Source organism: Pempheris klunzingeri, chromosome 4 (assembly GCF_042242105.1).
Source record: "Pempheris klunzingeri isolate RE-2024b chromosome 4, fPemKlu1.hap1, whole genome shotgun sequence".
NCBI classification, from domain to species: Eukaryota; Metazoa; Chordata; class Actinopteri; order Acropomatiformes; family Pempheridae; genus Pempheris; species Pempheris klunzingeri.
In genome coordinates this window covers 16,150,136-16,167,211 of record NC_092015.1, presented here as the reverse complement: position 1 = coordinate 16,167,211, position 17,076 = coordinate 16,150,136, and the positions used below count along the sequence as shown (strand labels likewise).

The window sequence follows — 17,076 nt, the reverse complement described above, 5'->3', positions numbered from 1 at the left end:
CAGAGATTTGTTTCAAATTATGCATGTTAGAAAATAACTCCTGAAAATATGTGAAAAGACTGTGAACCACGTAGTACTAAATTATGGAGTTAGACAGTTTTTTTGTTGGGCACGGCTGAAATGGATGACGCATTTCAGCTCTCCTCCCTCAGCACTATATTAACAAGCAGCTCTATGTTGGAAGGCAGCAAACTGTGGCTGGTGACTCTAACCTAGCATTACCAGTTTAGCCTTTTCGCCGCAGTCAACCCAACCTCAGTAGACCGTGTTATGACGGCTTGTGCTGACTGCTCTGCTGTTGCAGATAAGGTGTCTTCTCTAGACAGACGTGTCCACAAGTTAGAGCAACTTCTCTCTGTTCGCACTACATTCGATTTCACAGGCTGTCCAGCCAGTTTAGCTGGCCTGCTAGCAGTAGCGTAGTCTCGTCAGCAGCTGTTGCAATCAGCCCCCAACTGCAAGCAAATTTTTAACCCCCATTACCCTGTTGTTACTCCGATTGGCTCGCAATCCTCCCCCGCCCCCTACTGACAGGGTTCAACAATGGGCGCTAGTGATAGTGGACTCAATTACAGGTAATGGACAGAGAGAAATTCACAGCAGCTATGCTGTGTCTATGCTACACTGGGGGGCGCGTCTCAGCCAGAACACAGCGCGTCTCAACCGGAACGCAGTGCAGATGGTGGGATTTAGCCATAATAAATCAGAGAATGAACGAGGAGAGAAACAGAGTAAACAGCAGCTATCAATGATCTGAATTTCGACAAATTCAGGGTCGGACTTGGAGATGAAGTTACACTTACAGGCCTGCGTAAATAAATATGTGTTCTAACTTCACCCACTGCATAATTTTGAGTGGTGCTAAAAAGTGGACAAGAGGCAGAGGGGGCAAGAGGGCGTGGCTGCACGAGGCAGGGGTTGCACAGTGATTTGAGAAAAATGGAGAGCAACACACAGTCGCAAGGCACCCATGCCACAGAGGGCTCTTTTGAGGTGGTGGATGTTTCCCCTCCAGAAAACCCTGAAGCGGACTGTATTGTGGTGGAGGGCCACTGTGATGCTGAGCCCCACAATCTGCCTTATCAGTTCAGTTCCAGAAATACCAGAGTTCTCGGCTTGGCGTTTTCTGTCTCTCTATCTGCTGAGCTCTCTCTCTCTCTCTCTCTCTCTCTCTCTCTCTCTCTCTCTCTCTCTCTCTCTCTTTCTCTTTTTCTCCATAGTACAAACTCCCATGAATGATGAGTGGTAACGTGATGTTAACGCCATTTAGAAGGCTAATGTTAGTGAACGTGTTAACTAGTAACTCTAAATAGCATAATCTCCTATGAATAACGAGTCTTTATCAGCATTTATTTGAATATTAGCGTGTTTTCATGGAGGTGGGCGTTAACCTTCCTTTATTTATTAAGTTCCTGATGTAGATAGGTCCTAACTGATCGACTCATTCTCAGCATTGGCCTTGGAAGGCAAAAAGAAGTTGTGGTATATTTGATACATTTTAAATGATAAATGTCATAATGTATTTGTGTGCGCTTCTCATGTATGGTAAGCTGCATGACTGTCTATGGAATTCCTTTATATTTCAATGTTTAATTAAATTAGCTTTTGGTCCAAATCACTCATCTTACCAAGGGCACCTTTAGAGGGGATCAGACAGACAAAAAAACATTCTGCTCTGCTAATGACTCATGTTAATTGGGTGAGCCAACCCACCCAATTAAGGCAGGGTGAGGAGGGTGGGGGGGGCAGAGATGGATTTGCTAAATATAACTAACAGAGACAGCAAGTTGCAACTGTTTGCACTTAATTAGAGATGAAAAGACTTAAGGCTAATTTTTTTCATTTTCTGTACAAAAATGTATTCCATCTCTCCCTCTACTGATCTACTGACACGTAATGCGAATCCATCAGATACAACAATAGTTGTATCCTTTTTTTTCTTCACTGCTTTATTTGTCACCTACTATTGCCCAGTCATCTGTCTCTTCCTTGTTTTTATTTTCCTTTCCCTATTTTTCTGCAGCTTTCTGGCTAAGCGTGGTGTGAGGGAGGACATAGCTACATTTGAGGCCAGGAACATCACCCCTGAGATTCGCCAGAGTGTAGAGGAGCTGCTCAACAGGAACAAGGCCTCCTTCGATCCCAAGGTCAGCTACTCACGGTAGCAGAATAAGAATTAGATGTGTGGCTGGTGGATGTTATTAACTCCTTATTGTTTATTTGTTTTTTTTTTGCTGAAGATCGTATTTTGGCTGTTGTTATAAGTGAGTTGCTTCTTACTTGTGATGCTGTGGTTTTTATGGTCAGAATGCAAAGCGTGCAAGTGCAGCAGCTGCTCCTCTGGCGGCCTGGGTCAAAGCCAACGTCCAATACTCTCGCGTCCTAGAGAGGATAGAGCCACTGGCGAGAGAGCAGGCTGGACTACTGGAGTAGGAACACACACAAACACCACTCCTCAAAACACCTAAGAATGATTTGTGTCGTATTTCTTTAACACAATCACACACCTGGTCATAAACTACATGCACAAACAAGTTTTTGGACAAAAGCCTTATATTTCCAACTTTACCAACTGATTTTCATGAAGTGGTTTTCATAAAGATCTTAAACAGCTCTTATTGATGCTGTCTTATGCACATAAAGTATTTATACACTTAATGGTACTCATGAAATGATAAAGATAGACACACAAGATACCTTTCTTTGTTTTTTTTATTGTGTGCGTGTGTTTGTCCAGAAACCTGAGGAAAACGGAAAGTAGGAAGAATAAGCTGGAGGACCAACTCAACTCGGTTGGAGCCAAAGTCAACGAGCTGAAAGAGAAGTACGCCTGCTTCCTCTTTTCTATCTATGCTTCCAGCCTGTTGTCCATCCATTCCTACTGTATTTCACCTGTGAAAGAATGTTATTGTTGTTACATTGTAATAAAGCACTCTTGAAATGTTTTTTTATAAACCACATATATTTTTTTTTAGTTGCCTCCCCTTTCACTCACTGTCAGCCTTCAGTATCCCCCCTTCTCTGCTGCTTGCACTCTTCCACCATGTAGTTCTAAGAAAATAGGATATAAACATTCACCTGAATGCAGGGAGGGAGAGTCTTTGGCACCGTCTTTTAAATTGGCTGGATAGTGACCACTCAGTACTTATCAGGTCACAGTTCAACAAAAGTGAACTTCAAACTGCAGGTGTGGTCGCGCCCTTGTGTTCTCTCCAACATCTTCAGCTTTTGCTCTTGCCAACCATCAGTCCTGCCATTTATCATCTGATTCATCCCTGTTTTATATAATCCTTTCTTATTTCTTACCTATGTGAGTAAGAGAGTTAGTTAGCTCTCCTCTCCTCTCCCCTCCGTTGATACCTTGTGTCACCTCACCTCATATTGCACTGTAAATATGCCAAATTCCATGGCATATGGAATTTGTCATATTTGCCCTCCTTACTCTTTCCTCAGGTTTCAGTGTCACACTACAGAGGCAGCAAAATTGGAGGCTGAGGTGACAAAAGCTCAGGGCACAATCACTGCTGCCCAGCAGCTCATTTCACAACTGGACGGGGAACACACGCGATGGAACGCACAGGTAGTTTGATGTATGAGTGCGCTGATGTGTGTATTGGTGTGGGAGGTTATACACATTTACTAAGAAAGAGGCTCATTTACCATGTAAGAGCAACAGGAGGTGTGTGTGTCTGTGTGTGTGTTTGACAGGGGGATGCATCCTGCTGTCTTGAGTCCCTTCTGGCTGTTTTTACTCCTCTCTACAGCATCTGTCTGCACCTTAATTAAAACACTCAATCTCTTCCTGACACACACACTGGCACACACAACCCTCACATCCACTGCCTCCCTCAAGGCCCACACCAAAGAGCCAGTTTACTCTCTCCTCACGTATTTCCATATACTAACACACACTTCATCCCCAACTCTTTTGCACACTATGCAGTAACTGTGGTTCACTATATGTTGATGCCTCCAAGTTATTTAAGTGTTTCGAAGGAAGAGAGAACCACATAAAAAGAGAGGTACACAGCTACAGAGGATGTAGTGCAGAAATCGACTCATGTTTTGGGTTTTAAAAGTTTAAAATGCGGCAGATGTTTGACAGTTTTGATACAGTAAACTAGACTACATGACAACATGGTCCTGAAAAACTTCAGCTGCAGAGATGTGCGCTTTTAGGGGTCATAAGGCTTCATAAGCCTGATGCGAAGTTATTTGCCAGACATTCCCTGAAATTCTACTAGACTTCCTTAAAGGAATACTGATCAACCCAGAAATTACAGCACTTATGTCACATTAGTTGATAATGTGCAAGTGTGTGAGTGTGTTCTTGCATTTGTAGGTTACTTTTATCTTGTGTTCTTGTCAGAATCAGTTTGGAATTTTTTGGATTATTTGGGGCTACGATTTTGGTTTACATTTGTAAGCTTGGAGGAGAGAAAGTGGTCAAGCTACTTACCTTTCTCGTCTTTCATTGCCACCTTTCTTTACATTCTTCTGTATGATTCCTCCCAATCCTTGTGATGCCCTTCCATCGCTTGACTTTCTCTTTTCTTACTTTTTTCACCCTAATCGCCCATCTGTCTACCCCTCCCCCTCCTCTGTCTTGTCTTTTTTTTCTGTCTCTCTTTCTATCAGATGTCTGAGATAAAGAACGAGTTGGACACGCTCCCTATGAGGGCCATGCTTGCTGCAGCCTTCATCACCTATCTGTCTGCAGCTCCTGAAGACCGTAGAAGACACTGTCTAGAGAAATGGATGGCTCAATCTGGACTACAGAGTAAATATATTACCACTAATCGTTCAGGCGAACACACTACCGCCAGCATATGCCAACTTTTGTGCTAAACAGCCTATGCAAATGCTGTATCCACACACACAGCACAATGCACTGTGGGGATTTATATGATACATAAGTATACAACCCTAAAGCAACATTAGTTAAACTTAAAACTTCCCAATCGTGTTGGTGTTTTGTCTTCAGTTGAAAAACACCTTTTTTAATGATAGGAATAACCTAACAGGTACTTGCATATAAAAACTCACTCTCTCACTCATTAAGAATGACAGTATTTAGTAATCCTGTTTTTCCAAGCAATTTACTCACTTCTCTATTCAGGTATGAGTTTTCCATCCACACAAATGAACCTATAAAATGTGTCTCTTTCAGCAATAATTATTGTCTCATTAGTAGCCCGACCATGTAATTTTGCTTGGCAACCTCTTTTCTAGAGGGCTACAGATGCGCACGTAGATCCCAAACTGCTGAGTAATCCACTTGAGCCACTATGCTTTCTAAAACCTAATGTCCATTGAATGGCTTCTCCACGACTTCATTGTCACGATCACTAAGTGACCCTATTTAAAGTGAAATATAATGTGTTTAAGCACTATTGCCTAATTGGGACTTGCTGGAGCATCCATTAAATCTTGGGGAGTCAGAAATCTGGAATTTGAAAAATACAGTTCTCCTTCTGCAATTAACTGCAGCCACGAGCCTTCGGCTGACATTATGGTTAGCAGGAGGCTAAACTATTCAACATAGCCTCTCATCGCCAGATTTTATGGTAAATCTACGCACAACACATGTATTGTAACAGGTCGTATAATAACATTACATCCATGACATAACCTAATGAACCGACGCAACACAATTAGTTATTGAAGGAAAATAAAGTTAAATGAGGTTAACAGCTCTCCATCTCTGAGACACTTCATTATTGTCATCTTCTCTGTTAAACTCGGTTTGATAAGCCTGTCTTTCTTTGTTTGGGTTGCTTTGTAGTGTAGATGATTGTTGCCAATGCTACAATAGCAACTTTTTCTGCAGGATTTTCCATTGAATCAGGCTTTCACCGGTTTCTGGAAGGATGTCCATGCACATCTGTGTTTGTAGAGCAGCCAATAGGAACGCTCTCGCTCTGAGAGGACCTGTGATTGGCTTAAGTCGTCTATCACGGGCTAGATTTTCTAAAGCCTAAAAACAGAGCCAAGAGGAGGTGCAGAAATGGTGTTCTGGTTCTGATTTTCTCTTGGACCACCCGATATACTAATATGCTGAGAGGTTATTATGGATTTTTCCCAATTACACAAAAAATAAACTGCTTACCTGAGCTTTAACTGCAGCATATCAGTTTTAATTACCAACACTATTTTAATGAGTAAAGCAGCAGATAAGCATGTGCATTTGTGTCGTGTGTGTTTGTGTCAGAGTTTGACTTGCGGTCATTCCTGTGCTCGGAGAGTGAGCAGTTGATCTGGAAGAGTCAAGGGCTGCCATCTGATGACCTCTCTATGGAGAATGCACTCGTCATACTACAGGTTAGACATCCATTTGGCTGTCTGTCAAACCTCTTTAATCTATCTACTTTTGTTTTAATGCCTTTGATTACAGATCTGCTTCGACACAAAATGATGTTATTAAAGCAATTTAATCACCAATTTCTATCTCTTTCCACACCTGGTTCATTTAGTGTTTGGTAGGCTGAAGTTATTGAAAACAATTTTTGTATTAGCTGAGAATGAGTCATTGTATTATGCATTGAGTGCATTTTTTAGTGTAATATATAGCTACAGCTTAACTTACAGTCTCTATATTAATTTACTATTAATATAGAGACTGCAACCAGTCTCAACCAGCCATTCATCTGTGCTCCATTTGTCTGTATTGTGTTTGTGTTGTTTTTACCATTGCTGCCTTCAGATCAATGCACTCAAGTTACGGGTAAGAAGCTGTTCCATTCACCTCCGTAGCCCACACTTAGTTTAGTGTAGCCTCTAGCCTATTTCTTTCTTTTCACTTCTCTCTGTGTGTGTCTCATTTACATTTTTTTTTTTGTGTGCATATTGAAAAATAATTTTAGTTAAAGTGGTAAATGTATTCCCTGAGTTAGCAGTTGACTATGAAGGAGATCAATGGGATATATGTGTAGATGTCCATGCCACATAAAAAGATAAGACCAGGGTTACTTCTATCAGTACACAGAGCAAGAAAGGACTGGTGAAAATAAATGGACAAATAAACACCTTAGAGATGGTTTGATAAAGAGAATTGTTGACCAAGAGACCATGAAATAGAAGAGCACAGGACAACAAGAGGGTGGTGGACCTCATTCCTTTGCCTGGCATAGGAGTGGCACCAGTTGATAAGCATGACAGTGAGATGTATGATCGGTGGATGTGGACGGTAAATGAGGACTGAACAACATACACACCACAACTCGTTTCTCTCAGTAACTGAGCCCTTTTCCTTCTAAATCTACCCCTAAAACAATGTAACCTGAAGCGAAGTCCAATGTCATTGTTCTGTACTCAGAGTGTTGCCTGTCCTTTCCTTATCGACCCGTCGTCCCGAGCTACAGAGTGGCTACGTACACATCTCAAAGAGCACAGACTCGAGGTTATCAACCAACAGGTAAACATCCACACGCTCACACACACACACACAATTTGAAGAACACATGATACAGGTCATTAACTATTCCGCTGCATTTGCAAACTCATTGTCACGCTGATGCACACTGGTGACATGTTTTGTTCAAATCAATCAACCCTGAATCTACGCTATGAGTGAGCTAACTTTTATGTCAGAAGGAGCCTGTAAAGCAATTCCCATCAAACATTTCTTTGAAGTGTCTCCTTAGATTCCTTAATTGATCTTTATCTTCTTCTCTGATGAATGCAAGTCTGTTTTAAGTCCATTAGTGTACCCTTATCATGAGTTGCAGCCACTGAGAATTTTATTAATCCACTTTCACCTCTCTGCTCAATCTGTTCAGTTGTTGATTAAACAAATCACAAGATTACGTTAATCAATGTTCACACCTTCTCATTCAATGCGTTTTCTTTATTTTCATGACTATTTACATTGTAGATTCTCACTGAAGGCATCAAAACTATGAATGAACACATGTGGAATTATGTACTTAACAAAAAAGTGTGAAATAACTGAAAACATGTCTTATATTCTAGTTTCTTCAAAGTAGCCACCCTTTGCTCTGATTACTGCTTTGCACACTCTTGGCATTCTCTTGATGAGCTTCAAGAGGTAGTCACCTGAAATGGTTTTTACTTCACAGGTGTGCCTTGTCAGGGTTACTTAGTGGAATTTCTTGCCTTATTAATGGGGTTGGGACCATCAGTTGTGTTGTGCAGAAGTCAGGTTGATACACAGCCGACAGCCCTATTGGACAACTGTTAGACTTCATATTATGGCAAGAACCAATCAGCTAAGTAAAGAGAAATGAGTGGCCATCATTACTTTAAGAAATGAAGGTCAGTCAGTCCGGAAAATTGCAAAAACTTTGAATGTGTCAGTCGCAAAAACCATCAAGCGCTACAACGAAACTGGCCCACATGAGGACCGCCCCAGGAAAGGAAGACCAAGAGTCACCTCTGCTGCTGAGGATAAGTTCATCCGAGTCACCCGCCTCAGAAATCGCAAGTTAACAGCAGCTCAGATTAGAGACCAGATGAATGCCACACAGAGCTCTAGCAGCAGACACATCTCTAGAACAACTGTTAAGAGGAGCCTTCATGGTCAAATAGCTGCTAGGAAACCACTGCTAAGGAGAGGCAACAAGCAGAAGAGATTTGTTTGGGCCAAGAAACACAAGGAATGGACATTAGACCAGTGGAAATCTGTGCTTTGGTCTGAGTCCAAATTTGAGATCTTTGGTTCCAACCGCCATGTCTTTGTGCGACGCAGAAAAGGTGAACGGATGGATTCTACATGCCTGGTTCCCACCGTGAAGCATGGAGGAGGAGGTGTGATGGTGTGGGGGTGCTTTGCTGGTGACACTGTTGGGGATTTATTCAAAATTGAAGGCATACTGAACCAGCATGGCTACCACAGCATTCTGCAGCGACATGCCATCCCATCTGGTTTGCGTTTAGTTGGACCATCATTTATTTTTCAACAGGACAATGACCCCAAACACACCTCCAGGCTGTGTAAGGGCTATTTGACCAAGAAGGAGAGTGATGGAGTGCTGCGCCAGATGACCTGGCCTCCACAGTCACCGGACCTGAACCCAATCGAGACGGTTTGGGGTGAGCTGGACCGCAGAGTGAAGGCAAAAGGGCCAACAAGTGCTAAGCATCTCTGGGAACTCCTTCAAGACTGTTGAAAAACCATTTCAGGTGACTACCTCTTGAAGCTCATCAAGAGAATGCCAAGAGGGTGCAAAGCAGTAATTAGAGCAAAGGGTGGCTACTTTGAAGAAACTAGAATATAAGACATGTTTTCAGTTATTTCACACTTTTTTGTTAAGTACATAATTCCACATGTGTTCATTCATAGTTTTGATGCCTTCAGTGAGAATCTACAATGTAAATAGTCATGAAAATAAAGAAAACGCATTGAATGAGAAGGTGTGTCCAGGTGGCCTGTACTGTATATATATAAATCTATCTAAATCATCTCTTTTGCTATGATTAGATGTCTGCAGTAAGTGGTCTATTCACATTAAATGAAAAAATATATATATATAATACAAATTAAAGGGGTGTATGTTACTATTTTTATTTGTTTTCTGAATTGTATTTGTATTTGTTGTCGCCATTGCCAACCATATAGATTTATATTGCATTTAACATTTAAGAGGATTTATAACGTTAATGTGCTAGTTTAGACAAATTTTGTCATGACATAACCGCTGTAGAGCCACAATGCACACATGGCGGACTGAGCAAGATGACCTTCAGTGTGTGCCTTAGTTAACTTAAAGGACAATCAGTCATGTGAAAAACCCACTGATGAGTGGCTACAGGGTTTCAATAAAGGAACTCTTAAATGAGTTGTTCATACAGTAACTGATGAATTATTTTGGGGGCAGTAATGATATTGATAAAATATGTTACAGACTATGCCACTAACTAACACTGGTATTAAAATAATACTTACAATTCCATGTCTATGCGCCTGCTCTCCATAGGACAGTAACTTCATGACATCCCTGGAGCTGGCGGTCAGATTTGGAAAAACTCTTATTATCCAAGAGATGGATGGAGTTGAACCTGTGCTCTACCCACTGCTGAGGAGAGACCTCATAGCACAGGGTACGCACACACTCACAAACAAAGTTGGTGTGGGAAAAAGAATTGTTTTTTGCATCACTACTTTTAAGGTTCTCTACTCTTACCTCAGAAGTGTGAAAATATGAGCATTTTAATGCACTCTGCGTCTCATTTAGTCTATCAGAATGTCAATTTTAAGGGGTTTAATATATCAAACCTTTCAGTTTTATGTTGAGGCATTGAGGATTCTCACTGGCAGCAAGTGAAGCATTTAAACATGCCTGCCATAAGAACAGATTATGATCAAACCCCACTTATTTTCTCCAAAAAGAATAAACTGTGACTCCATATTTGGGAAAGGCTGTTGCCACAGTTAATGAGCATACTGTGGGGTAGCATTACAGATGACTCGGGAAAGCAAAGCGTGAACAAAGAGGAGGATGGATAAACACAGATAATTAGATAAGAAATTGAGTTTGTCACACTACCAGTGCTGTCATGTGATCACTCTTTGGTGCCTAAAAAAGAATTGATTTTTATGTGTCAGTTTTTATTGTTTGTACAAGTCCAGAAGGATCCTTCAGAGACGGTGGTAGTTTCTCAGGAGTTTATTTGTTGAGTTCTCTCTCTTGGGTGTATAGAAAGAAGTATACAGAGCAAATACATTATTTTTCAGATTATGTGTCAGCCCTTAGATTCAGTTGTTTGTAGGTTCATATTTATGACACACATATACATAGATGCATACATAAAGTACACACACACATCAAACATGTTCTGGGTGACATACTTAAAAGACATAATTCCTCTTGGCACAGGAGATAACTGATTTCATTATTTACAACGTGTGGCTCTTCACACATGAATTATTTCTATATATTTATGTGTTTGTGTGTTTTATGTGCTTAACAAAGTTAAAAAGCAAGTGGTTATGGTCATTTTATGAGGTGATGGTATAAGTGCTTGTTTGAGCCACTGAAGAATTCAGACAGCTGAAATACATTGCAGTTATTAGAAATTGATACGTAGTGTACAAAATCTGCATACAGATGTACTCTGTACTGCTTTGTTCATTCTATTTTATGAATAAATGCTACTTGGCATTTTATAGTAAAATTAAAAAGCAATTCACACAAATACATCTTGTGTTCATGCATGACTGTCCTCGAATCTGCCCTTCTAAATTCACTTGTGATATTTTAATTTTGTGTCTTAGATAATTGCATAGCAATCACTGTTACATTAATCATGTGGGTATGTGTAAACAGAGGTTGGAAGCATACCTGTGAAAATGAGGATGATTCATAAGGCTATGAATCATGCAGGGTGAGGCGGTTGTCTATTTGAAGCTGAATTGAAAGAGTGGGGGCAGAGAAAGTGTGAGAAAGGGCAAGTTATCCACTTAAAAGTGGTGTTGAACAGGATGGGGGAAAAAGGCAAGACAAAGGCATGGCAGTGCTGCATTGCAGACCTCTAGAAGACAGAGCAGAGGGGAAAGCTAAAGGGTGAGGACATGAATAATAGTGACCACTGAAGATAAAGTGACAAGGCTTTATGATACATTATATCATTTAACAGAGACTCTCTTTCTTTCTGTCCGACTTCGACACACGTGCAAATGCACAGGTCCGAGATATGTGGTTCAGATAGGAGACAAGGTTATAGATTACAACGAGGACTTCCGTCTCTTCATGGCAACACGAAATCCCACCCCCTTCATCCCTCCTGATGCTGTTTCTGTGGTTACTGAGGTCAACTTCACTACCACCAGGGCAGGCTTGCGGGGACAGGTAAACTACTTAACCCTCATGCATACACAATCTACTCTCATAGCCTAGTGAATAGTATCCTTACGGATCTCTGCTCATTTTGTAGTTGTAGCAGTGTTGGTTAAACTCCATGGTGTGTGAGGCCATAGTTTGTGGTGGTGTTTTGTAAAATGGAACCATTTATAAAATTAAATAAAAGAGTATATAGAGTACATAGAGGGTATCCACTGTATGTTGTAGCTATACTGTGTTTGTTTCTATGGACACCCACTCGCCTATTTCTTTGTGTGTCCTTGCATTAGCTGCTAGCCTTGACCATCCAGCAGGAGAAGCCAGAATTGGAGACTGAAAAAACAAGACTATTACAACAAGAGGAAGACAAGAAAATACAGCTGGCTCAGTTGGAGGAGTCGCTGTTAGAGGTACACATGCAGCATACACTGTGAGAGCAAAGTAGAGGAGAATTCTACCTTTTAGTGTACTTGTTTTTTGGGGCTTTATTTTCTACCTTTTGGAGCACTTGTTTGTTTCGAGTATGTGGAGAGCTTGTATTATGTATATACAATACCTCTATCATTTGTACCCACAAAAGAACAATTATATACCCTAGTGATAATAATGTACATTTATCCAATATTAAAAAATCAGTGTGCACGTTCCCTTGCTCTCGCTTTGGAACGCTCAGTTCACTCTGCACTGCAGACCTTGTTGCTGCTAACTCCCACTGTTAGTCTGAGGAGGTTGTAGTAAGCAGAAGGAGACTGTGTGTACAGACCACGCAGGAGGAGTTGCTAGTGCTGCAACAAGGATGTGATCTGTCACTGGCTTCCCTCCCGTGAACACTGCCAGATGTGTTTGATGAAGCACTCAGCCAAGCCGGAAGGATCACTGCTGGGACTTGAACCCATGTCTCTGTGGTGGTAGGGGTGCTTTTTCCTCCACCACCCAACCGTCTTAATCAGTGGGTTACTTTAGCTTACTTTAATAACTGTACTTTTAGGTCAGGCTGAATTTGTGGATATGTGTTCCATTATTAATCATACCATTTTAGAGCTTTTACAGAGAATCAAAATATCTAGTCATTAGTTTGAGGTGTCTTTTGTACCTTCAAAACAGATAGCAACCACAACTAAATCAAAATTACCTTTCTGCAAATGCTTTATTAAATCTTCTGGAGGTCGAAGGTTTTAAATAATGTTATTTGGGAGTAAAATTGCAAACTTTCTAGCGTCGCATCTGTTTTCTCTTACTCGTATTTTAGACTTCTAGGTGTTATTTCAAGTTACATCCACAGTTAAGAGAATATGAAGCTGAAACATCAAACAGATTGTTTACGGCCACATACTTAATGGAGCTGCCTGCACTTCAAGGCAAAAACATACAAAGCTTAATGCATAGACACCGTCACAATCAAACACACACCACACAGTTGATGGACATAATGACACCTAATGATCATTTTTGTGCACGCAGTGTAAGGGTAATTTGGACCTACACACACACACACACACACACACACACAGATAGTGCCAAAAGCAGGATGTCAGTGCTTCAGTGGTACTAGACATGTAATTATTCTAGAATTGTAGGAGCATATTCAACTTGACATTTCCATGCTCCAATGCGTTCTCATCTATTTTAGTTGAATTTATTTGAATAAATTTTATCAGTTCGTTTCAGAGAATACATTCCATGGGATGTGGTGGGCGATTCATAGCACTCAATGAAAGCTTAAAAAAAGCCCTGCATAAGGATATTCTAAAGCGACACCTCTTGCTCCTGCAACTTTAATCAGATCACAGATTTCAGCCAATTGACAGATACATGACAATATGACTCTCTGTCATACCTTCTGTGCAGCTCCCCACCCCTCTCTGATCCTCCTCCCTCACTTATCAGTTCCACTCTGACCGTGTCTAATCCTTGCTATATCTTTTGTTTGTACCTGTGTGCCCATTTGTCTGTCTATTTCCTGTCTCAGACCCTGGCTACAGCTCAGGGTAATATTCTGGAGAACAGGGAGCTGATAGACAGTCTGAACCAGACCAAGGCAAGCAGTGCCCTGATCCAGGAGTCATTAGTGGAATCACACAGGCTGCAGGCATCCCTGGACCAGGTACTGTACTTCAGGCCCACACACACACACACACACACACACACACGGAATCTGAAAAAATGGCATGAAAACAGTGTTTTCTGGCCTAAGTAGTTAAAGATGTTTGTGTGGTAAGCTCTCCTTAATGACTCACAAGCTGACAGGAATGAATCAAAAGAGCTGTAACTTTCATTGACAAACCAATCCTCTGGACTTTCAGGGATTTTTTGACAATTAAAACTATTCAGAAAAAAACAAAGGCGGGTATATGTGGTGTGTGTGACATCTCTAAATACATTGTCTCATTTCAGTGATCCACTGTTAAAATGAACTAAACATAAAACAGTGACATTTTCAATCAAGGTTATTTTTACTTGTGGTATTTCTAATTCAATTTGAATACCATTTCAAAGACAATCAGTATTGACCATTTGATTACTGTAGTGTAATAACCAAGCATTATCTGCCCCCTTGATAAGTAGCTGCTTTAGTTGGGTATTTCCCTTCACAATGACTGCTATACTCAACCTACTGATGTAGGAGAGAGAGAGCAGGGATGGAGTTTGAGGCCTGTGACAGAGAGAAAGAGACAGAAAGCAAGTGCTGACGACAGAGAGACTAACGTAGAGGGAAGCATATGACAGATAACAGCAGTCAGAGATAAAGACAAACACAGAATGTTTAGAATGTATAATGATGATTATGCCCAGTTTGCAAATGTAAGATGATGATTTCCTTGAAAAAAAGCATCATCTTATATTCAGTACTTTTATGAAATTTTTCAGTTTTGAAAAATGTAGGCCACTTTTTTACATTCATGCAGTATTGTCTAGTATTTGGGCTCAAGGATTTCAACCCATTTGAGTGGTGCACAGATAAACAAACTCATAAGGACTGACTGCACAAACTGCTCCCAGCATCAGATTGCACAGATGCACGCTACTGTAGATGCACTATATAATCATCCTCTAGGGCGCACTGTTACACCAGAACTGTTGTGTACTTTTCTCTCACTTGTTTCTATTTATTTATCTAGCCCTGGTTTCTGTCTTTCTCAAATGCACCCCCCCGTTTTTCTCACATTTCTTATATTTTCACACCTCCTTCTGTCTAATCTCTTTTCTATTTCTCTCTCCTTCAATCTTGATTGAAATAAAATTCCTCTGTTTTACTTTTCTGCTTATCCATCCTCATATAAGTCACTTTCCCTGCTATCCATTCATCTGTTGTATTATCTGTAACTCTTAAAACATCTGTGGTTCTTTTTCTGCTGCTTCTGCCGGTTTCTTTCTTACCCCCCCCCCCCCCCTTTTTTTCCTTCTTTTTTTTATAGGAGCGGGATGCCTATCTACCTCTTGCAGAGAGTGCCAGCAAGATGTATTTTGTCATCACAGACCTGTCGAAGATCAACAACATGTACCGTTTCAGCCTTGCTTCTTTTCTGCGTCTCTTCCAAAGGGCTCTTCAGGCCAAGAAGGTAAATTGATTCCACGCAACTCTTATATAGCACATGCAGTGTTTTAACATGTTTATCTTGCACCAATGTAAGATAAAAGCCCCTGAACCAAACCAGCATTAATACAGCACCTTCATGGAGCTACACTAATAGAAGATAATTCATCTCAACAAAAATACTAATGTGCACACTCAAAAGTCGATTTTTTTGTACAGTTTGCTAGCCTTGACAGAAAGGCTAACACAACTTGACGTGAAGCACCCACTCACATTTCTACTTTTTCCAGTGCACCTCTGCCATAACCCACTCCACTGTCCTGACGTATTCTCTGGCCAAAGGACAGCTATATGTGTCCCACAGTGCTCACATGAATTTTACCCTGCTGTTGCATTAAGACAAACAAGCTAGTTCACAACAAAAGTATTCATTAATTTTAGCTACAACATCTGTAAAAAGGACTTCCTTGCATCAAAATCTTCCGCACTGAAACAGGATAAATTACCTCAGAATCATTACAGTGGTTAGCAAGCTACCTAGCTAACAGCATGGCTAATCAGTAAAGATGCCTATAATTGTGAATATACTTGCCTTATATTTATAGAGACATAAGTAAAGACACAGCTCCTTATCTTTATAATGACATACATTTTTTGTAATCTGTTGTCGGCATGATTACAGTATGACGCTTGGTCTCTGATTAATGATGTTGTTAGCTAACTTACCTAACATTAGCCAGCTAACCACTGCATTGATTCTGTAAAAAAAAAAAATCAGCGATTGCCTGGCAACTGCTCAGAGGCAAGAAATAGCCCAGTATATAACATACTGTAATGTATTTCTCTACATATTTCCCATTATGCCTTTAAAAACAAATCGATTACAACTTCGCTTCCTAATATTGGCTAGACAACAAGAAAATCCATCCATGATGGAGGGGTTGCTTTTTAAAGTGCAAATTAAAACAGAATCTTCTTCCTGGTACCTGCTATAGTGTCCTTCACTATGAGACATTAAAGTGCTGCCATACTTAAATGTGAAGATGCAGCAACTCGTGAAAATGACTTTGTGAGGCGAGATCGTACATCTTTCAAGCTTTTCTTTGCTTGTGCATGTAGAGGAACAGCAGAAAATGGCTATTATTCATTTATTCTACTTTAACTAAGATATAAACATTTAATCAAATAATGTTATTACTAGTCTATTTGTACAAACTGGACAATACATATATGGCGACAGTAATACTGCACTCCTTTGTGTTTTATTTACATCAGTGTAGTTTATTTTAGATTCCATAGACTTACATTAGATTATTTGAGATGATTTCATTTCAGTTGAGTTCATCTTGATTTATTTCAGCTCATTTTTGTTTTCTTCAGTGAGATTATCTCAGTCTGACCTGTGCAGCTGGAGAGCATCATGGACAGTCTTTGTAACACAGACTGTCGCACTGCTGTTCTCCATCTGAGCCCTAAACACTGTCTGATAACCCGAGCACACACACGCACATGCACACACATGCACACACAGGCACACACAGGCACACACAGGCACACACAGGCACACAGGCATTGGGTTGAGAGATTGAGCACTAATTCCCCAAATCCTGTGTGGGTTGTTAGAGCCAGTGCTGTCATCCAAGAATGTCACCAGGCAGCAGCTGGTCACCACTGTTGTGTGTGTGTGTGTGTGTGCGCGTGTGTACATGTGCATGCAGATAGGCTTGTGAACACACAAGTCAC

The 17,076-nt window shown here is 40.7% G+C and overlaps 1 protein-coding gene across 1 annotated transcript in view; it reads left to right on the top strand.

Moving 5' to 3' along the window:
• Nucleotides 1–17,076, top strand: part of dync2h1 (dynein cytoplasmic 2 heavy chain 1) — a 134,503-nt gene that overhangs the window by 42,870 nt on the left and 74,557 nt on the right. The window contains exons 63-75 of the mRNA XM_070828709.1: nt 2,024–2,147; nt 2,308–2,429; nt 2,738–2,824; nt 3,454–3,580; nt 4,639–4,780; nt 6,212–6,321; nt 6,704–6,724; nt 7,316–7,414; nt 9,936–10,059; nt 11,644–11,807; nt 12,089–12,208; nt 13,768–13,902; nt 15,215–15,358. Of these exons, the coding sequence (XP_070684810.1) occupies nt 2,024–2,147; nt 2,308–2,429; nt 2,738–2,824; nt 3,454–3,580; nt 4,639–4,780; nt 6,212–6,321; nt 6,704–6,724; nt 7,316–7,414; nt 9,936–10,059; nt 11,644–11,807; nt 12,089–12,208; nt 13,768–13,902; nt 15,215–15,358 (1,519 nt within the window). The remainder of the gene's footprint in view (nt 1–2,023; nt 2,148–2,307; nt 2,430–2,737; nt 2,825–3,453; nt 3,581–4,638; nt 4,781–6,211; nt 6,322–6,703; nt 6,725–7,315; nt 7,415–9,935; nt 10,060–11,643; nt 11,808–12,088; nt 12,209–13,767; nt 13,903–15,214; nt 15,359–17,076) is intronic.